Raw genomic sequence first — 25829 nt, 5'->3', positions numbered from 1 at the left:
AGCTGAAGAAAAACCTGCTTTTAAAAGTAAAAAAAAACCTCTCTGCTGATGGTGCGGCTCAGCAGAGGCAGGAGGGCGGGGCCAGGGATTTTTGCTACTGGTCCTCCGAACCAGCAGCCGCCATCGCTACCAAATCGTGCAAGCCGGTCCGAACCGGGAGCATTTCACCCCTGCATCAAGGATTGTGCAGAATACTAAAAAGTCATTTTTTAACAACTAAATTGGTGGCATTTTCACCAGCTTCCAGGCTTTTATAGTTGCCAAATACAGCAAACCATAATAAGCAGTGCTTCTAAAAATGCAAGTGCTATATCATCCTACTTGGCTTATGTGATCTATAAACACTGATAGATGTAAGGATATAAGGATGAGCAATTAGCTATCCTTTTTAACAATATCCTCTGTAATTGTGGGACAAATTCTAACAGGAAAACTGTAACAGGAACTTTTCTATCCATGTAAACTGTGAATTCAGTAAAAAAATATTCAGCAAAAGCATTGCAGTTTATTCAAGATATCATAATTAAACCATGTCTTATCATACTGTACAGACATTATGTGCTTTCCACACGATGAGAGACATCCAGTTACATGTTGTGAGGCAGAGCCAATATTCCACCATCAGTGGTTACTGGACATGATTTTGAAAAACTATGTTTTCAAATTCTGAATTCAGTATTGAAAAGCATCAATAAAAATACATTAGGAATAAAGATTTGAATGGCAGAATGTCTCCTCAGTCCTCATTTAAAACAAAAGAGCCACAGGAGCACCCTTTTAGCTATTTGTGTTGTTTGGTGCCAATATTTTATAGGAATTTTTTTTTAATTTTCAGGACTCTCCCACTTTTAAAAATATGTAGCCTTTACTGTATGATTTACCAATATTTACCTTATTAAAAATTAAAATTGGTGCTACAACATTGCTGCTACAACTTCTCACAATTATCTGATGGGATTTTAATATTTTTCAAAATAAGCTGGCAAATAATTCTGATTTTTGCAGACCCCAGAGAATGTTTTGGGATGTACAGGTAGTCCTTGGCTTATGGCCAAAATTGAGCTCAAAATTTCTGTTCCTAAGTGAGACGTTTGTTAAGTGAATTTTGTTCCATTTTACTACCTTTCTTGCCACCAATGTTAAGTTTATCACTGCAGTTGTTAAGTTAGTAACATGGTTGTTTAGTGAATCTGACTTCCCCATTGACTTTGCTTGTCAAAAGGTAATCACATGATCCCAGAACTTTGCAACCATCACAAATATGAACCAGTTGCCAGGCATCTGAGTTTTCATTATGTGACCATGTGAATGCCACAGTGGTTTTAAGTATGAAAAATGGTCATAAGTCACTTTCAGTGCCACTGTAACTTTGGTCACTAAATGAACTGTTGTAAGTCGAGGACTACCCGTATAGCATAAACTTCGAGTTAATCTCAACTTTGTGCTATATTCCTGTCAATGGTGTGTAGAATTTGCCGCCATCGTCCAATAGGATGCCTTTCAACTTCCCAATCCCAATCTGGTTTGGGCTGATCTCCCATTCAAGTCCTGTCCAGAACTACATGTGCTTAGTTTCCAAACCCCAAGTTAGTCAGGTAACTAAATAAACAATTCTACCCTTCTATTACGATATGTACAGAAATACATATATTGTATTATGTAAAGGTTCCTTCATCAGCAACTCAGGCAATAGCTAAAGCATTTTCAATTCCAATAAGGAAATTCAGATCAAACCAGCTCCAGTTCCAAAGCCCTTCACTTCTGAGATAATAAAACTTTGGGGCAAAAAAAAAAAATCCCTTCCTTTTCTGTATGCAAAGGATACAGAAATACTCCTGTACTTCTGATAACAGAAATGAGCGAGACTTTTTCAAACACGGCCATCCTTTCCCAGCAGGCTTGGTGGGGGGGGGAGAAATGACGAAAGAAAATGAGCGGTATTATCCCAAATGGAGTTTTATCAAGGCGTCGAGGACTTATGACGTCAGGATTCCGGTCGCTGGGTGATTGTTTTTTCCGCCGATTACTAACCCGTGTTTTGGCGCGAAAAAGAAAATGGGCGTGATGTTGCTAGGTGAGGGAGAACCATTGAAGCTGAGGCAGGTAATTCTTTTTCGCTTTTAGCGCGCGCGCGCGCGAGCTTGCCCCCGCTGCGGGGCTGCCGAAGGAGCATTCGCGCAACCGTGAGGGGGTGGGGGGAAGGGGATACTTTTGGCGGGAATAATTTGTGCGTCCAGGATAGAATGGGGATGAGGGAGATTTCCTCTCTAAAAATCGCGCGGGAGGAAATGGCGGGAACGGTCCCCTATGAACTGTTCTTGTGACTAGCACATCTCTCCCCCGCACACATACACCTACCTCTTTTTTTCTCTCTCTATAAGGGAGACTCACGTATTAGCTCTTGACTCTAGTGGCTGCTGAACGAGTGGCAGAGAAGGGGTTTTTCTGTCTGTCGGTCTCATTTATTTCGATTGCTCATTATCTTTTGATGTCCCTTGAGGTGTGTTTTGTAACGTATTTACTTGCCGCTATTGTCAGGCCTTGCCCTTCACCAGAGTCAAATTTGGCAGGGAACAGACGGAGGGGGGAAATGGAGGCAAGCTAAATAACAGAAAGAGCTATCCATTCCTCTCAAAAAGAAATATTAGTCCCCAAGGATCCTTTTTATAATGTTATTCTATTTGTATATGCTCCTGTATAAATTACTGTGGTAAATTTTATGGAGAAGATATGGCGTGTGACATTTTTAAAATAAAGAAAAATTGATATAAAACTGCTCATATAAGAAATGCCTATTACAAAGATGAGTTAAAAGGAGAAGCAGCATTGGAAAACATTGAAAAGGCATTTTCAGGCTTAGCTCTGCTGTATGATCTGTGGGATTTTATTTCTTCCCTTGCTCTTGTGAATATATATTCCCAAATGTGTGTTAAATGAATGAGAAAGTCTAGTGACCTTTTTGAAAGTATTTGTGCTCCAGATTTGCACTTATTAAAAACTTGTGCTAAGTGAGAGAGAAATTACTAAGAAAAACTATGAACGTATATATATAAAATGCTAGACAACTGTAATTTCTTCCACTATTTCTTCTTGCTATTTTGTGTAAATATTAATATGGTATAGAAGAATGGAGAAAGCCTGTTTAACTTTTATCTGATAGTATGGCAAATGTTATAAAGAGTTTGATGCAGAAGAAAAGCCTCTACATTTTAATAGTTCCAGAGATTTTAGACATCTCTGCTACATTCACTGAATTCCAACAGAATAATTGCCAGTAATAGCAGTTTTTAACCTACAATAGAATACAAAAGCACCCTAGCTGTCAGAAGTGCTATTGTTTTGGGGGGCAGGGGGAGAATTAGGAAGAAGCATGCTTGAGTTGTTGAAAGAAGGAATCTAACAATGTCATATTACGCAATAGGGCTAATGCTTATATTACTACTATCATAGACTAAAACTCAGCAGCAATCCAGGTAAAGAATGTTTTCAGTGAATTTTCCAAGGTACCAGCGCAAAGCTTCTGAATCGGAGTATTTGATACTTGATAGCACCTTAGATAATTGACTTATATGTGATCAGATTCTAATGACCCATCCCCAAAACCTCTTTCATATGATACCTGTGATTCCTTTTTACAACTGATCTTTTAGAATAGTATTTCTTAAACTTTTTTCTCTCACCCTTTCCTACTGAATAATTACGGAGGATGTCAGAATAGGTTTTCTTTATATGGGTTATATTTATACATGTTAAACACTAAAATCGATGTATTCACTGTCACTACTCCTTTTCACAATTGTTTGATGGGATGTTAACACTGTGTTATTTTTCAACATAGACTGCCAAAAAAGTGTCATTTTGCAGACCCCTTGTGGAAACTTAGAACTATAATTTAAGAAACTATCTTAGAATATAAGTAACTAATGTTCCAAATAAAATGACACCACCCATTTAATCAAACTAGAATAGAATGTTGACATCTTATACATGGAAAGCATATGGAAGGAACCACGTTACCTGGTTCTAGCTTACCTGATTTTTTTGTTCTTTCAGTTTCGATGAAAGAATATAGAAAATTGTGGACTTGCATGTAAAATTGTAATACTATGATTTAAAATTTAAATTAAATTAAAATTTATGACTTTAAAGAGAGTTGAGCACTTCTGTGTTCTACAACTCAAGCAATCTTGCAAAAGATGCTATTTTAGCATCTTCATTGCGCTTTTATTTCACAAATGCCTGTTTTATAAACTCTAGAAAGTTACAGTATGTTTCAGAGTATAAGATGCACCAGACTATAAGATACACCTAGATTTACAGGAGGAAAACAAGAAAAAAAAAAGGTTTTTGGCCTCCATGCGTTGCGTTTTCGCCCTCCCCAGCACCTAGAAGCACTCTGCAGTGCTCCGCCTGGTTTTGGCCTGCATAGTGCTTCTGGGGGCTGGGGAGGGCGAAAACGTGACACACAGAGGGTTCAGGAGCCCAAAAACAGGCCCATATTCAATCTAGAAAACGCACCAAAATTTTCACCCACTTTTGGGGGGGGGGAGTACATCTTATATTCCAAAAAATATGGTACTTGTTTCCATTGCCTAGTGCTATAATATGCTGTCATATGTTTATCCATTTTATGGACGAGGTTTGCAACAGCTCATTTGTCCAGTGAGAAGGAATATTGAAAAGATTTTGCAGGTGGCTTCCACAAAATAAAAATAAATAAAACTGTAGGTATATAATTGTGTGCTAGCAATCATTAAATATTTTTATGAATAATAATGGGAATAAGATTTGAGAGAGACTAAAGAAATTGAGAAAAGGTACCTGAAAGGGAGATTAATAACATTCTTCAGAATTTATTTTATTTATTTTTTTTATTTATTTTGTCACAACATCATATAAAAAGATTATATAGTATATAAACATATATATGAGTAAATATTAAGCGGTATAAGCATCTATATATATATAGGAAGAAGAAAAGAAAAACAATAGGACAGGAACGGTAGGCACGTTTGTGCGCTTATGCACGCCCCTTATGGTCCTCTTAGGAATGGGGTGAGGTCAATAGTAGAAAGTTTTTTGGTTAAAGCTTTTAGGATTATGGGAAGAGACCACAGAGTCAGGTAAAGTATTCCAAGCACTGATGATTCTGTTACAGAAGTCATATTTTCTGCAATCTAGATTAAAGCGGTTAACATTAAGTTTAAATCTGTTGGTTGCTCTTGTATTATTGCAATTAAAGCTGAAGAATCTTTAACAGGAAGGACATTACAATAGATGATTCTATGAGTTAAACTTAGGTCTTGTCGAAGGCGACGGAGTTCCAAGTTTCTAAGCCTAGGATTTCAAGTCTGGTGGGATAAGGTTTTTTGTTGTTTTCAGAGGAATGGAGAACTCTTCTTGTAAAATATTTCTGGACTCGTTCAATTGTATCGATGTCAGAGATGTGGTGTGGGTTCCAAACAGGCGAGCTGTATTCTAGAATTGGTCTAACAAATGTTTTATATGCTCTGGTTAGTAGTGTAGTGTTTTTGGAAAAGAAGCTACGCAAGATTAGGTTTACAACTCTTAGAGCCTTTTTTGCTATCATTTAGATCAGGGGTGTCCAAAGTTTTTTTGGTGAGGGCCAAATACAGAAAAATAAGCAAAGGCCCGGGCCACACCATTGAATGGGGGGGGGGGGAAGAGTAATTTTTTTCGTACCAGTTCTGTGGGTGTGGCTTGGTGGTCATGTGACTGGTGGGCGTGGCTAACTGCTCATGTGACTGAGTGGATGTGGCTATGGGCATAGAAACTACTCAGAGGGCTAAAAAAAGTAATTTTTGACCAGTCCTCACACTTATGACCATCCTCACATTTATGCCCATTGCAGCATTTTTAACAACCATATCACTCATTTAACAACTGCTTCTCTTCACCACGGTTACAAGATAGGGTGCAAAATGTAAAGATAGTTGTAGGTGTGAGGACCAGTCAAAAGTGTGAGGACAGGTCAAAAATAACTTTTTCAGCCCTCTGAGTAGTCCTTATGCACAAAATGCTGCAACAGGCATAAATGATGACCGGTCATAAGTGTGAGGACTGGTCAAAAGTGTGAGAACCTGTCAGAAATCACTTTTTTCAGCCGTCTGGGTAGTCCCTATGCACAGTTTAGGCTTAAGTATACTATATGTGTGAGTTATATATATGTGCGTGTGTATCTCTATGTTTGTGTACGTGTGTGTTTGTGTTATGTTGATTTTAATGTAATATTTTTAAATATAATTATTCAGAAAGGCATGCGGCTGGACAACAAACAGTATATAAGCCTAGAATTCATGTGTGGCCCGGACCACACACAAGAGGTGACATATTGACACATGATTACTGTGTGTATTTCTAACAGAGATCAAGAACTCTGTGTAGGACCAAACACAGTCTGATGTAGTCTGATGCCAAACTACATCCTCAATTTGCTGTGTCTGAGTCAAGACGGGCTTTTACGTCCACCCTGTTGCAAGCTGCGGGCGTTGTGTTTTACAGGAATATGAAATGGGGGGGGTTACTTTCTGCAGTCACACAACCGCTTACCACGCAAAGACAATTTTGCCTGAGTTTTCCCGCTATCAGCCCTGTGTCAGCCTTACAAAAACCCATGTTCAGAGACCCTGGTGTGACCTCAGAAGGTGGCTTCTGTAGACCAAGAGTAAGAAGACACCTTCAGTGGCACCTCAATTGATCCAGTCACAAAATTGCACTACGGACTACTGTTTTATACTTTTTGATTATATTTTTCTTTGCAAATGTCAGCAAGGTGATTGATAAAGGAAGTAACGTACAATACTTTTTTTCTTGATTTTCTTGACCGCGCGCCCAAGTGGATCTCTCCAGGCCGCTTTAGAGCGGCCCTGGTCTGCATGGGAAGGCGTCCCTGGCCACCTGGGCCACGTGACAGCTCCAGGCGGCAATCCGCGTCCCGTGTCATTTTTTTGCCTACGGGAAAACTTTTTTTCCTTGCTGCCTCTTACGCGGCGTGTTCTTGACTGGCGGGGAAAAGCGGCGCGGGCTGCTCGCTGCCCACCCCCTTCAGTCCCCATCCCCACCTCCAGCAAATCCTTTTGTTCTTCCACGCCACATCTCCCCAACTCCTTCCTTGCCTTGCTTAAGTCGCCTCGCTCGCGGAGGCTCCGACCCGCCTCCCTTCCTCCCTGCCGGCTCCCACCCACCCCCTCCGGACGAGGCTGCTCCCAGTCTTGGTCCTGTGGGCGTCCCTTCCTCCTCCTCCTCTGCCCCTTCCTCCAATTCCCCCGAAGTCTCCCAACTCCGCGCAGGGATGCCCGCGGCCGAACTCACAGGTCAGATGCGGCGGGCTGGTACTGCTGGCTCCAGCAGAGGATGGAGTACCCGCAAGCTTGGCCCATCTCTCCTCATCCTCTGCCCATCCGGCACCGGTGAAGGGCGAGGAGGCGGCCCACGGGAGGCAGGCGGGATGCCAGGTACTCAGCCGCGGCCGACACCGGCTCGCCTTCGCTGCTGCTTCGCGGCTAATGGAGCTGTTGGCAGCCGCTCCGGCTTTGCGCAGGGAGGGAGTTGCCAGGCTGTAACGGAGCCTAATGCGGGCGGCTGAAGCACGCCCGCCCGCCCGAGTGGGGTGGGGGGCGGGTAGGTGGGTGGGTGGGGGCCGCGCCAGCCAGCCAGCCAGCGAGCATGTGGAGCCCGTGTGGGAACGCCAATCGCCCGCCCCGCGCGCAGACCCATCCCAGGCCGAGCGGTTGTGTAAGGAGCTTGCGGGGTCCGGGGGTCCCGCACGGGAGTGGGGCCCCTGCCCTGACCTTGCCCTGCTTGGGGAAGGGGGGGGAAGGGCTGGCCAGCGTGTTCAGGGGATGCTAACGCGGTTTTACAGAGTTGAGCTCAAGCGCCATGTGCGGGCCATATTCAATTATATTTTCAGAATTTGCTGCGGGCCAATAAAAACTGACCCGCGGGCCGCAGTTGGCCTGCGGGCCGTAGTTTGGACACCCCTGATTTAGATGTTCAAGACCTATTCTCTTTCAGTCCAGAGTGTAGAAAATAGAACAATATATTAGAGAACAATAAATTCCTCAAATGTTAGAAGTGGAACCAATCAGAAGTAGAAAAGTAGAAATAGGTTCTGCTCCATTATATGCATTCAAGCAGATGCTAAATAGCTGTCTTTATAAGTATACCTGTGTTGAGTGGGAATGGATTTGATGGGCTTAAAATGAATACAGAAAAGTAATGCTATCTTCTAGAAGTAGAACCAAAGAACAGCCCCTGTAAATCAAGCTAAGGTCCATGTTACACCATTATTTTTTTCTTCACATTAACCAAGGAGAGGCTTCTGAGGTAAAGCAGGAGAGAGAGAGATAGATGACCTGTTCTTTTTCTTTTGAAACTGGTATAGGGAGGCATGATATCCCTAAGCCAAAGGAAGCATCAAGTCTTCCAAAAGCTTGATAGATACATATTTCATGAATCTTCTTTTAAAACCATCCAAGTTTGTGGCCATCACTACATCTTGATGGAATTCCAAAGGTCACATTTTTACACAGCTCAAATTCAATCTATCATTCCTTATTTTCTTTCAGCTGTATCCTGTAAGAAAATAGAATATAATCTATATGATAATCCATGAATTTGTTTATACTATTTTGTAGAACTGATGAACTAAGGAAAAATCCAGATCTCTACAATGCAGAGCAACATAAGGTATGTGACAGCATAACATCTATAAGCAAATAAGGTGTAGAGTAATCTAAAGTTGAAATATTTTATTTCTGATATTCAAGACAGACATTTGAAACAACAAGGTAAAGTTTAATTATGAAATGATTTTTCTGGCTGAACAGCATAACCATTTTTAAAAAATGCTAACAATTTCTTGAAGTACGTAAAAGGAACATATCAGCAGTTAAAATCTTAACAAATATAATGATACTTTATGTGTTTTCAAGCAACACTTCTTTGTGTATTTATTCATTTATACAGTTTATATGTCCATGAACTCAAGCAATGCCACCCAGAGGTTACAAAAAAGAAACCAAAATAAAACAACAAACATAAGTTTTCAGGCATAGAAAAGTGTATCATCTTTTTTAAAAAATAAATATAGATGTATAGTTTTTTGTAGTTTTGAAGACCACAACTTCCTTTGGCAGAAACTAGTTGAGTTGTATACTCACCATGAGCAGGAATAATGCCAAAGTAATGGCACTCTGTAGTCTTCTTCATTGGTTGGGCAAAGACAAACATATTAATGTTTCCAAAGGGTTTTTTTAATCAGTAATTTCTTAAAAATATCACGGTTGGTCAGCCAGATTTTAAAACTGGATTTGACATCTTTATCCATCTATCAAATCCTTCCCAAGGACCTGGGATAGGCAAATCTTGTTTAATGTTGTTAAAGGTATCATTACAGAATGCAAGCTGTTCTGTGTAAAACTACATTTACAATTGGTTTTGAAGAGTTGATGGTATTTATTTATTATTTATTTTATTTATTTAATTTGATTTTTATACCGCCCTTCTCCCGAAGGACTCAGGGCGGTGTACAGGCAAAATAAAAACAACAATACAAATATACACAATTTAAATACCCTTAAAAAACTTATTCAAAATTAGCCTGATGTTAAAAATCATCATCAATTAAAACCCCATTTAAAATTGGTAAAATTCCCTTTTAAAATCCAATTAAGCCAGCCCCGCGCGAATAAAAAGATGGGTCTTCAGTTCGCGACGGAATGTCCGAAGGTCAGGTATTTGACGTAAACCAGGGGGAAGCTCGTTCCAGAGAGTGGGAGCCCCCACAGAGAAGGCCCTTCCCCTGGGGGCCGCCAGCCGACATTGTTTGGCAGACGGCACCCTGAGAAGTCCCTCTCTATGGGAGCGTACGGGTCGGTGGGAGGCATGTGGTAACAGCAGGCGGTCCCGTAAGTACCCAGGTCCTAAGCCATGGAGCGCTTTAAAGGTCGTAACCAACACCTTAAAGTGCACTCGAAAGGCCACAGGCAGCCAGTGCAGTCTGCGCAGGAGCGGTGTTACATGGGAGCTACGCGTAGCTCCCTCTATCACCCGCGCAGCTGCATTCTGGACTAACTGAAGCCTCCGAGTGCACTTCAAGGGGAGCCCCATGTAGAGAGCATTACAGTAATCCAAGCGAGAGGTAATGAGGGCATGAGTGACTGTGCATAAGGCATACCGATCAAGGAAGGCGCAACTGCGGACCAGGCGAACCTGGTAGAAGGCCCTCCTGGAGGCGCCCGTCAAATGACCTTCAAACGACACCCGATCACCGAGGAGACCGCCTAAGTTGCGCACCCTATCCTTTGGGGCCAATAACTCGCCTCCGACAGCCAGCTGCGGCTGCAGCTGACTGAATCGGGATGCCGGCATCCACAGCCACTCCGTCTTGGAGGGATTAAGCTTGAGCCTGTTTCTCCCCCTCCCGACCCCTACCGCTTCCAAACACCGGGACAGCACTTCAACAACTTCCTTGGGGTGGCCGGGGTGGAAAATACAGCTGAGTATCATCAGCGTACTGCTGGTATCTCACCCCGAAACCACTGATGATCTCACCCAACGGCTTCATGTAGATGTTGAACAACAGGGGCGAGAGAATCGACCCCTGCGGGACCCCACAAGTGAGGCCCCTCGCGGTCGACCTCTGCCCCCCCGTCAACACCGTCTGCGTCCGGTCGGAGAGATAGGAGGAGAACCACCGATATACGGTGCCTCCCACTCCCAATCCCCCCAGCCGGCGCAGCAAGATACCATGGTCGATGGTATCGAACGCCGCCGAGAGGTCTAATAGGACCAGGGCAGAGGAATAACCCCTGTCCCTGGCCCTCCAGAGATCATCCACCAATGCGACCAAAGCTGTCTCCGTGCTGTATCCGCGTCGGAAGCCGGACTGGAACGGGTCTAGATAGACATCTTCATCCAGGTATTGGGGTAGCTGTATTCAAGTGGTGCTTCAGTTGTTTTGAGATTAAACCCAATATGCTTTTAATGTTGTTTCTATCTATCCATTTTAGTTTTGTTTTCTTTTGCCACAATCATTCCAACATCTATTTGCAAGTCTTTGTATTTTGGGATTTCTCCAGTTCTTTCTCATCTATTCTGCTGTCTCCATATACTACAACATCCACTATCCAAACTTTTTTTATCTTTCTTATTATTCTGGGCTGTTATGTGGCAGATGTTTGTTTGAATTCTAAAGTCCCAGAGCACTTTAGCTTCCTCATTATCTCTTAATTTGCCTTGTGGTCCTACCAGCTCTTGCTTGCAGGCAAATAGTTTCTTGCAGATATTCCAATGCACCATTGTTGCCTTTTTGTCATGCCATTGTTTTTAGTTAGTTTCTGTGACCTTACAGCTGCTAGGTAGTTCACCATTTCTTCAGGTTCTTTGCAAAGGCAGCATTTGCAATTACTACTATATATTTATCTGCCCTTTTATTTAGGTGTACTTTTCCATTATCTGTCTCTATGTACTTGCTTTATTATGAAAGATGGCTATTTGAACTGGAAAGCTGGCAAAAACTATGATATCATTCTCTTATAAAAATTATTATGCACTCTGTAGTCCTCAGAATGGGGAAGAATATGTATAACCATGTTTATTTATGTCTGAGCAGATCATTCTTCCAGCCTCTGGCACGAGTAAAGTCTGAAAGAGAAAAAACAGAAGGCAGCCACTTGGAAGATGTGCTTATTTCACAAAAGTGAGTTACTTTGAGATATGTACTCATACTGCAAAGTCTATTCATCATCTTAGGCATTCTTACAGTGAATCTTATCTGTCTATAACTGACTTTTAACGTGTGTGTGTATGTGTGTACATACATAGGATATTTAGTTCAGTAATTGAATTGTTCTAACATCTGTAGTCCTGAAAACCTTTGAAAGGCTAGTGCTGTCCCACTTGAAAACCATCACGGATCCGCTGTTAGACCCCTTGCAATTTGCATACCGAGCAAATAGATCAACAGATGATGCTGTTAATATGGCTCTGCACTACATTCTACAACATCTTGAATCTCCAAAGACCTATGCAAGGATCCTCTTTGTAGACTTTAGTTCAGCAATCAATACCATCATTCCAGATACTCTTCTAACTAAGCTAAACCAGCTACAGGTACCTGATAACACTTGTAAGTGGATCATAAGCTTCCTAACAAACAGGAAGCAGCAGGTGAAGCTAAGCAAAATCACATCAGGTACCTGTACAATTAGTACAGGGGCTCCCCAAGGCTGTGTGCTCTCCCCACTTCTCTCTGAATACCAGTGACTGCATCTCTAACGATCCATCTGTTACACTACCAAATTTCGCAGATGACACAACAGTGATCGGTCTCATTCGAGACAATGATGAATCCGCATACAGATGGAATTGAACCTCATGATGTGACCGGAACAATCTGGAACTGAACACACTCAAAACCGTAGAAATGGTGGTAGACTTTAGGAGAAACCCTTCCATACTTCCACCTCTCACAATATTAGACAATATAGTATCAACAGTAGAAACCTTCAAATTTCTAGATTCTACCATATCGCAAGATCTAAAATGGACAGCTAACATCAAAAACGTCATCAAAAAAGGACAGAAAGAATTTTCTTTCTGAGCCAACTCAGAAAGCTCAAACTGCCCAAGGAGCTGCTGATCCAGTTCTACAGAGGAATTAATGAGTCTGTCATCTGCACCTCTTGTTGGGTTGTTCTGCAACCCAACAAGACAGACACAGATTTCAGAGGATAATTAGATCTGCAGAAAAAACAATTGCTACCAACCTGCCTTCCATTGAGGACCTGTATACTGCACGAATAAAAAAGAGGGCTATGAAAATATTTACAGATCCCTCACATCCTGGACATAAACTGTTTCAACTCCTACCTACGATGCTATAGAGCACTGAATACCAGAACAACTAGACATAAGAACAGTTTTTCCCCGAACGCCATCACTCTGCTAAAAAAAATAATTCCCTCAACACTGTCAAACTTTTTACTAAATCTGTACTACTATTAATCTTCTCATCGTTCCCATCACCCATCTCCTTCCACTTATGACTAACTTCGTTGCTTGTATCTTTACGATTTATACTGATGTTGATTGTTTCCTGATTGCTTATTTGTAGCCTATGACATTAAGTATTGTATCATTAAATGTTAAATTTGTACCCTATGACTGTCATTAAGTGTTGTAAGTGTTGTACCTTAATGAAGGTATCTTTTCTTTTATGTAGACTGAGAGCATATACACCAAGACAAATTCCTTGTGTGTCCACACTTGGCCAATAAAATTCTATTCTATTCTAATTATTGCTAAATATTTGGTTCGCAGGAAATTTGTAAATGGTTCAGAACTCTGTGAAGACTTCACAGTGAACTCTGCATCAAAAAAAGCTCCTAAGGTCCTTAAGAGTGATGATGAAGAAGATTCTGTGGAATTAGATGGAAAGGATGCACAAGCAGATGACAACAAGCTGGTAAGTCTGTTCCTATAACATCCTAATCTTTGACAGATTAATAATGGAAAACTCTTTAAATTCTTAATGAAGATTTTCTGCTTTCATCTTTCAAGAATACAGGTTTTATTTTTAAAAGATGTTTTTACTTGTGATTGCCCAGAGTTGTTGGGAGTTGGTTTTCTCATTTAATTTCAATTATAGCACATATTTCAATTTAGGTTGCTCTTATCAGACTAACATAAAAGTTATAATAAGCATTGGTTTGTCCCTGTTTTATTGTAATCTTCAAGATAATGATTATCTGTGGTTATTTTTTCTATTTATATTTTGTCGTCTAATAATTCTTTCTTTTTAGAGCCCTGACTGGGTTCCTGAGCCAAAGATCTCTGAAGAGAGCATCTCTCCGAGTACCAGCCCAACTACCTCTAATTCAACCACATCTGTCAGTATCCCAAGGCGCAAAACTGGTAAGTTCACCCTCTTGAACATCCAACTCAGAAATGTTTGTGTACAGAAACTACTACACCATTTTGATATCTTTGCTCTGCAGGTACTTTATTTCTGACATTGTTATTTAAAAGACTACTATGCAATCAGAATAGAATTAATAGAACTATTAGCAAATAGTTCTGGTTTTAGACAGCCTTCCACAACTTTCCATGTTGTTGAGGAATTTGGTAAGCTGAAGTCCATCCATTTAAGTTACAGAAAGCTGGATAAGATTGGAACCTTAATTACTAACCCTATCAAAGCACTTTGGCTCAATTTGATTTTGATAGAGGATTAGTTTTAATGCCTGACATTTATTATAGGCCCTTGGTTTGTGGTTTATTAGAAATGTCAACAAGCAGTGCTAGCCAGCCTCACCAGCTTCATTGTGATAGTTCTGTCATAAGAAAGCAGATTGAAATCTCAGCTTCTTGAAAATATTATAACATGTCTATAATACAGTTTTACTATATAGAATCAGATCAACAATTTGGTTGCCTATGAAAATATAAATCTATCAAAAAATCATAATTGCATTGATTCATGGAAACTGTCCAGATCCCAGTCCTCAATCAGCAATTAATCTATTAAGTATAATGGAGAAACATTCTTTGAATTTTTAGAAATGTGGAAAGTTGTCATTGTCATTTGAATGTTAATTGTGGCCTAACACTGATAAAATCTACCATTTAGTAATATTTGCTAACACTTCTTTTATAGCCTTCAGAAACTACGGTGCTAGCAGCGACATCAGGCATTATTTCTTTCCTATTACCTCAAATAACCTTTGAATAAATTAGGATAACATTGTCTTGCTCAGTTTTCAAATTAAGCTCTCAACCTGTTACACAAAGCCCAATCCAAAATTGAGGCCTACTTCCCTGTTTCTTCCAACTCCCTATTTTTGCTACTTAGAAACATTTGCATTGAGTTTTGGAAAGGAGAACTTTGAGGAAGATCAGAAAAGCAGAGGAAAATCACACTCTCAGTCTAGAATAATGAGGTTTTGTGTGGCATTCTGTGGACATCCTTTAACATTTAACTATTTTCTTGATCTGTATCTTACCATTTTTGTAAATCTTTTTTGCTTAAGACAGCTTTTTAGTCAAGAACCTTTCGCCGCGAGCTTAAAACCTATTTATTCATCTGCGCTGGACTGGGTTAGTGTTTTAATGGGTTTTAATGGGTTTTTAGTTCCAAATTTTAATTCTGGCCAATTTTAATAAGTTTTTTAATTGTATTTTTAATCTGTATTTATAGTATTGTATTTTTATTTGGCTGTGAACCGCCCTGAGTCCTTCGGGAGAAGGGCGGTATACAAATGTAAATAATAAATAAATAAAATAAATAAGAAGTTATATAGGCAGGACTCTTGATATGAATTAAATACAGCATATTAAGTCTCTATGAGCTCTTATTTGCTTTAAGGGCAGCAAAAGTTTCCTAACTGTTAGGAAAAGTAGTGACAGTTAATTGCAAATGAAATTTACATCTACCTTTAGCCCGCAAGCAGCTCTCTAAACGTAAACCAGAGGAAGATGACAACAGCTATTATTCCTACGAAAACCGCAGTAGTAAAAGATGGAAGGAAGACCTTGATGGAGATGGTGAGCACCTTATTGTCTGGTTATTAGAAGAGAGTGGTTAATATGAGAGAATCAAAAGGGGATGATTCATTGACTTGCTATTGAGTCTTCTTGAATGAAAGTGTGGCTATCAGACAAGACAGTAGGAAAGCTCATCTAAAATACTGGATGTAATTTTTGTGTGTGGGTTTTGTTTTTTTAAGAGTAAAGTTTCTCTGAATTATTTTTGTGTTAATATAGTTTATGCAGAAAATAAACTTATGTTCATTCAACTCAATTGTTAAAACTATCATGCCTTTTTTTATATTCTAAATTAGGTCCACAGTTTTAGTTTGCAACATATTTTTTCATAAAAGATAATATACTGTAGAGTCCAGTCATGTTTGTCAATGCTTACATGAATTTGCCTTGTCTTCAGATCTTCTGTAGGCTTTTCAAGTTCAAAATATTGTTCTCTAAATGTTGGTTTCCCAGAAGCAGTTTGCAACTATCTTGGATATCAAAAATAGATATCAAAAAGCAAGTCAAAGCAATCTTGAGTTGAAATGGGTTAGGCTTTAAAACTTAGTTGAATTTTCTACAGATAATGCTGAACATTTGGTTTCTGCTTCATAAACAGATTCTAAAGATAAAACCAATGAGAAACCCACGGAAGTGGAAGAAGTTAAAAGTGAGAATGCAACATTGGAGGAGCATAAATCAGACAAAAATGCAAAGGAAAAGGAAATCCCAGATTCCTCTAATCCATCCAGCAAGTCAATTTCTAGTTTTTTTGGTAAGTTTGAAACATACCACCATTTCTGCATAGGAGTAGGACCAGTGAAATAGCCAACATTATCAATTATTTGGGATGATTTTTTAAAAAAAAAAACTTCCATCAACCTGTCTCCATTTTTTTTTTAACTTAAGGGTACAGAAGGAGAAAGTACTTGTTTATAACAAAAGAAATATAATACAATCAAAGTGCCAGATTAAAAGTAATGTCATATACTTCCTCTGGGGATCTGAACTAGTAGTGACTGATGAAGAAAGATATCAACAGTACTTAGACTTCTGTACCGCTTTACAGTGCTTTACAGCGCTTTACAGCCCTCTCTAAGTAGTTTACAGAGTTAACATATTGCCATCAACCATTTGGGTCCTCATTTTACTCACCTCAGAAGGATGGAAGACTGAGTCAATCTTGAGCATGATCTTGTAAATGGGCTGAATAGCTGAATAATAACATTGTATTCAGTTACTGTGGGAAGAAAACAATCTCCATTGGTAATAATTAGTAAAGAAATTGCAAAAAAAATGCCATATCATGATTTTAAAACAAATTATGATGTTACTGCACTTAGAATACTCTGCAATCCTAGTCACATCTCAAAAATTATATTGAAGAAATGGGAAAGGATAATTTGAAAAAGTATATTCAGTATTGCTTTTTCAAGAGGCAACTGGACTTTCTGGTTTTTCTTTGAAGACATTTTGATTATCAGAGCTGAAGAAGCTTGGATGAGAAGCGAAACGTCTTCATAGAAAAACCAGAAAGTCCAGTTGCCTCTTGAAAAAGATCTTTGGGGCAACTAATCTTTGGATGGCTGAGAATCTCCATAGATATTTAGAGATATATTCAGTATTAACCAATGTTTGTAGAAATGAGGATTATTTCTAATATTCCACACCAGCGGTCACTGGTGGTCCGTGAGAAAATTTTGGTGGTCCGCAGAAAAATTATTTGCATTTTTTTATTGCACTAAATCAGGGGTCCTCAAACTATGGCCCCGGGACGGATACATGCAATGAATGTTAGTGTTGCAGAGTCTCCCCCTTTGGGATCTGTTTGTGTGAGTCGGAGGGAGGCAGAAATTCCAACTTGGTGACTGCTTCGGCCTCCTGGTGCCAGGGCTTTGGACAAAGACTGGAGGGAATGCCTCTGGTGGCGAAGAGCCAGAGGACCTTGTTCCAGTGAGGCTATATCATGGCCTGGAACTGGCTGACCATCTCAGCTCACTGAGCCTCCAGGCTCTGGTACCTGGCCTTGTACTCCCGCTGGTTTTCCCTCTGCTTGGAAAAGCTATGCTAGTGGTCCTCAATGAGGTGCTTCTACTGAGCCTCCTTCTCAGTCAGATCCAATTTGAACAGAGCTGTTTTGCCAACTAAGGGCCGTGGTGGCTCAGGCTGTAAGAAGCCTGTTATTAAAACACAGCAGCCTGCAATACTGCAGGTTCAAGCCCCACCAGGCCCAAGGTTGACTCAGCCTTCCATCCTTTATAAGGTAGGTAAAATGAGGACCCAGATTGTTGGGGGGGCAATAAGTTGACTTTGTAAATATACAAATAGAACGAGACTGTTGCCTTACACACTGTAAGCCGCCCTGAGTCTTCGGAGAAGGGCGGGATATAAATGTAAATTAAAAAAAAAAAACTCTTTTTCATGGTGGCTGCTTAGTTCCAACAATTGCTTACTGTTGGGGCACTAAGGAGCCCAGGTGGTGAGGCGAGAAGAGTCTGGGAGGGGAGGGGCAAGTAGAGGCTGGCAAGGCACCCCTCAATGTGAGTGACATCAAGTTGGCCACGCCCACCCAATCACATGACCACCTAGCCACGCCCACCCAGCCGGTTATTAGGCAGATCATATTAGTGATCCGCAGGATTTAAAATTATGAATTTAGTGGTCCCTGAGTTCTGAAAGGTTGGTGACCCCTGTTCTACACCATACAATATAGATAGTCCTTGATTTATGACCTCAATTGGGACCTGAATTTCATTTGCTACCAAAAGCGATGTGGTTGTTAAATACATCACATGTGATTGGACCTGATTTTTACTGTAGTTGTTACGTGAATCACTGTTGACTTTAAGCAAATGATCATTAAGTGAATCACATGAAGAGTTGAAGCCAGCTGGGAAAGTTGTGAAAGCTAATCACATGATCACAAGAAGCCACTTGCCAAGCACCTGAATTGCGATCATGTAGCAGATTTAAGTTACTTGTTCTGAGGCCATTATAACTTCAAACCATTGTTAATTGAATAGTCATAAGTCAAGGGCTACCTGTAAAGAGAAAATATGTCCACAAACCAGCTTTCTATATAAATTGAGATTATCATAATCCTTGCCGCTTGATAATTTTAGAGGGGAGATTACATTTTTGGCTGATAACAGATTCTGTTTAATGGCTTTGATTTTATACCTGACTTAAGACCATGGTAGGGACCAGAAAAGTTATCATTAAGCAGTGCAGTCATTAAGTGTGGCATCACATGACTATATCTGATTTATGACTTTTCTTGCTGCAGTCATTAAGCAAGACATCACTTTTTCATAAAATAGTTTATTTTTTTATTTTCTTATACACGTTGTAAATGTACATACCGTATATACTCGAGTATAAGCCGAGTTTTTCAGCACGTTTTTTGTGCTGAAAAGCGGCCCCTCGGCTTATACTCGAGTCTACCCTTGCAGAGTTAGTTGTAGTCCCGGCTCCCCTTGTTGCAGCCCGCCATGTGAGCTGAGTTGGCCCCCCCCCTCGAGCCCGCAGCAGCACAGCCCCTGTTAATTCAGCAGATTGAGCCACGAGGAAGGGAAAAGTAAAAAATTAAAACGTGCTATATTACAGGTATTTTTATTTTACATGATAGTTGTGTTGCCCATACGTACTGTCCACTGCCTAATGTACTGACTACCTAAGTAATATGCCCCCCCTTCCTGGTTGAACGGATCTCCTGCCGACCCAGGGAGAGGGTTTTTTGCCCTCGGGAACAGCTGGGCCGGCAGGACGAGCCCAAATGCTGCCGGCATGCTTTGCCAGCTCGGCCGGCTCGTTTTGGGGCGGCGGCTGGCCTCCGGCGTTTTCTTCCGCCGCTTTTTGATGGCGGAGGGGGCGGAGGGGGCGTTCGACATTTTCGCCCTCCTCTCACTCGTCCTCCTCTCGCCCTCGGAGGGGGCGGAGGGGGCGTTTGTCACTCTCGCCCTCCTCTCGCCCCTTGGCGTTTGTCACTCTCGCCCTCCTCTCACTCGTCCTCCTCTCGCCCTCGGAGGGGGCGGAGGGGGCGTTTGTCACTCTCGCCCTCCTCTCGCCCCTTGGCGTTTGTCACTCTCGCCCTCCTCTCACTCGTCCTCCTCTCGCCCTCGGAGGGGGCGGAGGGGGCGTTTGTCACTCTCGCCCTCCTCTCACTCGTCCTCCTCTCGCCCTCGGAGGGGGCGGAGGGGGCGTTTGTCACTCTCGCCCTCCTCTCGCCCCTTGGCGTTTGACACACTCGCCCTCCTCTCACTCGCCCTCTTTTCGCCTTTGGAAAAGATAGCTTGCCGGTCCACGGGTCTCTTTGGACAGCTTTCTGGGGGTGATGGTTTCCTGATGGCAGTTGACGTCGTAATAATTTTTTTTTTCCTGTTAGAAATGGATCCCAATATTGGTACCGGTACTTCTAATCCTGGACCATCAAAACAAAAACGCAGGTCATACGAAGCTGCTTTCAAACTTAAGGTTGTGTCAAGAGCAGAAGAAAGCAATAACAGTATTGCAAGTAGGGAATTTTGTGTTGACGAAAAACAAGTAAGGGAGTGGCGGAAAATGAAAGCTGACTTGGAAAAGCTTCCAAAGGCAAAAAAAGCTCGACGTGGTTTAACGAGTTCATATGGGGCTCTAGAGACTGAATTGCATAAATGGGTTATGGAGTGTCGTCAAAATGGTTACTGTGTAACACGTATGGGAATTCGCTTACATGCCCTTCAAATGGCTAAAGAAGAAAAATTTAAAGTACCAGGCACTGAAAAATTTGTTGCATCAGCAGGATGGTGTACCCGCTTCATGAATAGGTTTGGCCTATGTTTGCAGCAAAGAACAAAGATTGCACAGAAGCTGCCAAAAGACCTTGATGAAAAGGTGATGTCATTCCATTCATTCATCATAAAACAAAGAAGGATCCATAACTATGACCTTCAAGATATTGGAAATATGGATGAAACGCCTATGACCTTTGATCTTCCAAGCAACAGAAACGTGGCAAGTTTGGGAGACAAAACAATTTTACTAAGAACCACAGGAAATGAAAAAAACCATTTCACAGTCGTTCTGTCATGTTTGGCTAATGGAACCAAGCTGAGGCCTGTTATTATTTTTAAAAGAAAGACCTTGCCTAAAAAGGTAAAATTCCCGCCACGAATTACAGTGCGTGCACATGTTAAAGGCTGGATGGATGAAGATGGAACAAAAAAATGGCTGGAAGAAATTTGGAACGGACGACCAGGAGCAGCCTTAAAGAAAAAACCATCACTGTTAGTTTGGGATATGTTCAGAGCCCACACATCTGATGACATAAAAAAATTGGCAAAGTCATCTCAAGTCACTTTGGCCGTTATTCCAGGTGGGCTTACATCTGTATTGCAGCCCCTAGATGTCAGTTTAAATAAACCTTTCAAGGACCGTGTGCGAAGGATGTGGCATGAATGGATGACATCTGGTCAAGCTCGTCTGACAAAAGTTGGAAATCTGAGAAAGCCAGACATAGAACTAATAGCACAGTGGGTTCGTGATGCATGGGAAGATATTCCAGAGGACATGGTGCAACGTGCCTTCAAGAAATGTGGCATTAGTAATGCTATGGATGGCAGTGAAGACAGCGCATTGTATGAGAGTGACAGCAGTGATGATGACGACTGTGAACTCAGTGATGACGACAACGTATATGCGGATAACATCACAGAAGCTGAAGTAGCTGAAGCTCTGTTTGGACAAACAGATGATGAGGAGGAGAACTCCAGTTTTGAGGGATTTTAGCTCTCGTTAGCTTGGTTGCTGTTACTTTTAAAGATACTGTATTTTTGATACCATATTCTTTTTGGGGACCCCCTTTTGCACTTTTATTGTTTTTTGTTCAAATAAATATTCATGTTATTTTACTTGGCTCTATCTTTATTTTTTACATTGACCAGTAGCTGCCTCATTTCCCACCCTAGGCTTATACTCGAGTCAATAGTTTTTCCCAGTTTTTTGTGGTAAAATTAGGTACCTCGGCTTATATTCGGGTCGGCTTATACTCGAGTATATACGGTACTCTTGTCTATAGATAATCATACGTATTTTTTTCTGAAGAAAGCACAAAGAAAAAACATTGTAATTACATTTGGGTTTGCTCTTCTACCCTTTCATTTCATAACAAACCTCCTCTTTTCCCTCCCCCCCTCCTCGCTTCTCCTACTTTCTTCCTCCTCCTCTCCTTCGTCCTTCCCCTTCCTCTCCCCCACTCCTCTCCTCTTTTCCTCCTTTCTCACCTTCTCCCCACTCTTATCCCCTATCCTATCTTCCTCTCCTTCCCCTTTCTTCCATTCCTCTCTCTCCTTCACCTCCTCTATTTTACCCTCTATTCCTCTCTTCTTTCTTTTTTGTTTGTTGTATAATATTTCCCTTACTTGGTAACTGAGCAGTTCTAGTTTTCCAATATTCTATACTTTCTTTTCAGTTTCTTTTCCATTTTATCCAATCTATCATTTCATAATTGTACTTTTATATTTATAATCTTCTTTCTTTCACCCCTCCCCCCATCCACCTTTTCCATTTACCGTATATACTCGAGTATAAGCCGAGTTTTTCGGCACGTTTTTTGTGCTGAAAAACGCCCCCTCGGCTTATACTCGAGTCTACCCTTGCAGAGCCGACCCAGGGAGAGGGTTTTTTGCCCTCGGGAACAGCTGGGCCGGCAGGACGAGCCCAAATGCTGCCGGCATGCTTTGCCAGCTCGGCCGGCTCGTTTTGGGGCGGCGGCTGGCCTCCGGCGTTTTCTTCCGCCCGCTGATGGCGGAGGGGCGGAGGGGCGTTGTCACCCTCGCCTCCTCTTACTGCCCTCCTCTTGCCCGCGGTGGGCGGAGGGCGTTGTCACCCTCGCCCTCCTCTCCGGCCGAAATTGAGTGCGGCGGCAGTGGGGTGGGTGGGGAGGCCGCCGTGAAGTGCGGCTGGGGAGCCCGGAGCCAATCCCGGCCCCCAGCCGCACTTCACGGCGGCCTCCCCACCCCCACCGCCGCCGCACTCAATTTCGGCTGGAGAGGAGGGCGAGGTGACAACGCCAAGCGAGAAGAACTCTTTATTTGTTTGTCACTCTCGCCTCGGAGGGGCGGAGGGGCGTTGTCACCCTCGCCCTCCTCTCCGGCCGAAATTGAGTGCGGCGGCAGTGGGGTGGTGGGTGGGGAGGCCGCCGTGAAGTGCGGCTGGGGAGCCCGAGCCAATCCCGGCTCCCCAGCCGGCACTTCACGGCGGCCTCCGCCGCCGCCGCACTCAATTTCGGCTTTCGGAGAGGAGGGCGAGACAACGCCTCCGCCGCCGCACTCAATTTCGGAGAGGAGGGCGAGGTGACAACGCCAAGCGAAGAACTCTTTATTTGTTTGTCACTCTCGCCTCCTCTTACTGCCCTCCTCTCCGGCCGAAATTGAGTGCGGCGGCAGTGGGGTGGGTGGGGAGGCCGCCGTGAAGTGCCGGCTGGGGAGCCCGGGATTGGCCCTGGCCCCCAGCCGCACTTCACGGCGGCCTCCTGCCGCCTGCACTCAATTTCGGCTGGAGAGGAGGGCGAGGTGACAACGCCTCCGCCCCCACCGCGGCAAGAGGAGGACGAGTGAGAGGGGCAAAATGTCGAACGCCCCTCCGCCGCCGCCATCAAAAGCGGCGGAAGAAAACGCCGAGGCCAGCCGCCCAAAACGAGCCGGCCGAGCTGGCAAAGCATGCCGGCAGCATTTGGGCTCGCCCTGCCGCACTTCAATCCCGGCTCCCCAGCCGGCACTTCACGGCGGCCTCCCCACCCACCCACCCACCCACCCCCACTGCCGCCGCACTCAATTTCGGCTTTCGGAGAGGACGGCGAGTGTGTCAAACGCCAAGGCGAGAAGAACTCTCTTTATTTGTTTGTCACTCTCGCCTCCTCTTACTGCCCTCCTCTCGCCTCGGAGGGGCGGAGGGGCGTTGTCACTCGCCTCCTCTTACTCGTCCTCCTCTTGCCCAGCGGTGGGCGGAGGGCGTTGTCACCCTCGCCTCCTCTCCGGCCGAAATTGAGTGCGGCGGCAGTGGGGTGGTGGGTGGGTGGGTGGGGAGGCCGCCGTGAAGTGCCGGCTGGGGAGCCCGGAGCCAATCCCGGCTCCCCAGCCGCACTTCACGGCGGCCTCCCCACCCACCCCCACTGCCGCCGCACTCAATTTCGGCTTTCGGAGAGGAGGGCGAGTGACAACGCCAAGCGAGAAGAACTCTCTTATTTGTTTGTCACTCTCGCCTCGGAGGGGCGGAGGCGTTGTCACCCTCGCCCTCCTCTCCGGCCGAAATTGAGTGCGGCGGCAGTGGGGTGGGTGGGTGGGGAGCCCGGAGCCAATCCCGGCCCCCAGCCGGCACTTCACGGCGGCCTCCCCACCCACCCCCACCGCCGCCGCACTCAATTTCGGCTGGAGAGGAGGGCGAGTGACAACGCCTCCGCCGCCGCACTCAATTTCGGCTGGAGAGGAGGGCGAGTGACAACGCCAAGCGAGAAGAACTCTCTTATTTGTTTGTCACTCTCGCCTCCTCTCCGGCCGAAATTGAGTGCGGCGGCAGTGGGGTGGGTGGGGAGGCCGCCGTGAAGTGCCGGCTGGGGAGCCCGGGATTGGCCCTGGCCCCCAGCCGGCACTTCACGGCGGCCTCCTGCCGCCGCACTCAATTTCGGCTTTCGGAGAGGAGGGCGAGTGACAACGCCCTCCGCCCCCACCGCGGGCAAGAGGAGGACGAGTGAGAGGGGCAAAATGTCGAACGCCCCTCCGCCGCCGCCATCAAAAGCGGCGGAAGAAAACGCCGAGGCCAGCCGCCGCCCAAAACGAGCCGGCCGAGCTGGCAAAGCATGCCGGCAGCATTTGGGCTCGCCCTGCCGGCACTTCAATCCCGGCTCCCCAGCCGGCACTTCACGGCGGCCTCCCCACCCACCCACCCACCCCCACTGCCGCCGCACTCAATTTCGGCTTTCGGAGAGGACGGCGAGTGTGTCAAACGCCAAGGCGAAGAACTCTCTTTATTTGTTTGTCACTCTCGCCTCCTCTTACTCGTCCTCCTCTTGCCCAGCGGTGGGCGGAGGCGTTGTCACCGCCTCCTCTCCGGCCGAAATTGAGTGCGGCGGCAGTGGGGTGGGTGGGTGGGTGGGGAGGCCGTGAGTGCCGGCTGGGGAGCCCGGAGCCAATCCCGGCCCCCAGCCGCACTTCACGGCGGCCTCCCCACCCCCACCGCCGCCGCACTCAATTTCGGCTTTCGGAGAGGAGGGCGAGTGACAACGCCAAGCGAGAAGAACTCTCTTATTTGTTTGTCACTCTCGCCTCGGAGGGGCGGAGGCGTTGTCACTCGCCTCCTCTCCGGCCGAAATTGAGTGCGGCGGCAGTGGGGTGGGTGGGTGGGGAGGCCGCCGTGAAGTGCGGCTGGGGAGCCCGAGCCAATCCCGGCTCCCCAGCCGCACTTCACGGCGGCCTCCTGCCGCCGCACTCAATTTCGGCCGGAGAGGAGGGCGAGACAAACGCCCGCTGGCGAGAGTGACAAACAATAGAGTTCTTCCGCCCGCTGATGGCGGAGGGGCGTTGTCACCCTCGCCTCCTCTCGAAAGCCGAAATTGAGTGCGGCGGCAGTGGGGGTGAGGCCGCCGTGAAGTGCCGGCTGGGGAGCCCGGGATTGGCCCTGGCCCCCAGCCGGCACTTCACGGCGGCCTCCTGCCGCCGCACTCAATTTCGGCTTTCGGAGAGGAGGGCGAGTGACAACGCCCTCCGCCCCCACCGCGGGCAAGAGGAGGACGAGTGAGAGGGGGGCGAAAATGTCGAACGCCCCCTCCGCCATCAAAAAGCGGCGGAAGAAAACGCCGGAGGCCAGCCGCCGCCCCAAAACGGGCCGGCCGAGCTGGCAAAGCATGCCGGCAGCATCTGGGCTCGTCCTGCCGGCACTTCACTCCCGGCTCCCCAGCCGGCACTTCACGGCGGCCTCCCCACCCACCCACCCACCCCCACTGCCGCCGCACTCAATTTCGGCTTTCGGAGAGGACGGCGAGTGTGTCAAACGCCAAGGCGAAGAACTCTCTTTATTTGTTTGTCACTCTCGCCCTCCTCTTACTCGTCCTCCTCTCGCCCTCGGAGGGGGCGGAGGGGGCGTTTGTCACGAATACATCCCAATAAAATGCAAAGGTTTCAAAGCATGTTTTGGAAAAGCAGCGAGGGATGGGGGGAGAATGCTGCCTTGAATGTGAAAGAAACGTGGAAAACTCCAACTACAGTATAAAAAAAAAACATTTGCACTCAGTACTTTTTATTTTATTTTAT

The 25829-nt window shown here is 44.6% G+C and overlaps 1 protein-coding gene across 2 annotated transcripts in view; it reads left to right on the top strand.

Annotated features, from left to right (window-relative positions):
- Positions 1-1980: 1980 nt before the first annotated feature.
- LIG1 (DNA ligase 1) overlaps positions 1981-25829 on the top strand; it is a 49525-nt gene continuing 25676 nt past the window's right edge. The window contains exons 1-7 of one of the 2 annotated variants that reach the window (XM_058180881.1): positions 1981-2103; positions 8658-8709; positions 11636-11722; positions 13345-13489; positions 13827-13938; positions 15463-15567; positions 16166-16321. In XM_058180881.1, coding sequence (XP_058036864.1) covers positions 8693-8709; positions 11636-11722; positions 13345-13489; positions 13827-13938; positions 15463-15567; positions 16166-16321 — 622 coding nt within the window. In that variant the 5' untranslated portion in view covers positions 1981-2103; positions 8658-8692. The remainder of the gene's footprint in view (positions 2104-8657; positions 8710-11635; positions 11723-13344; positions 13490-13826; positions 13939-15462; positions 15568-16165; positions 16322-25829) is intronic. The other variant, XM_058180882.1, reaches the window with a different exon arrangement.

Source organism: Ahaetulla prasina, chromosome 4 (assembly GCF_028640845.1).
Source record: "Ahaetulla prasina isolate Xishuangbanna chromosome 4, ASM2864084v1, whole genome shotgun sequence".
Taxonomy (NCBI): Eukaryota; Metazoa; Chordata; class Lepidosauria; order Squamata; family Colubridae; genus Ahaetulla; species Ahaetulla prasina.
Note: the sequence above shows the minus strand (reverse complement) of the source record. Positions and strands in the feature narration are given on the sequence as shown.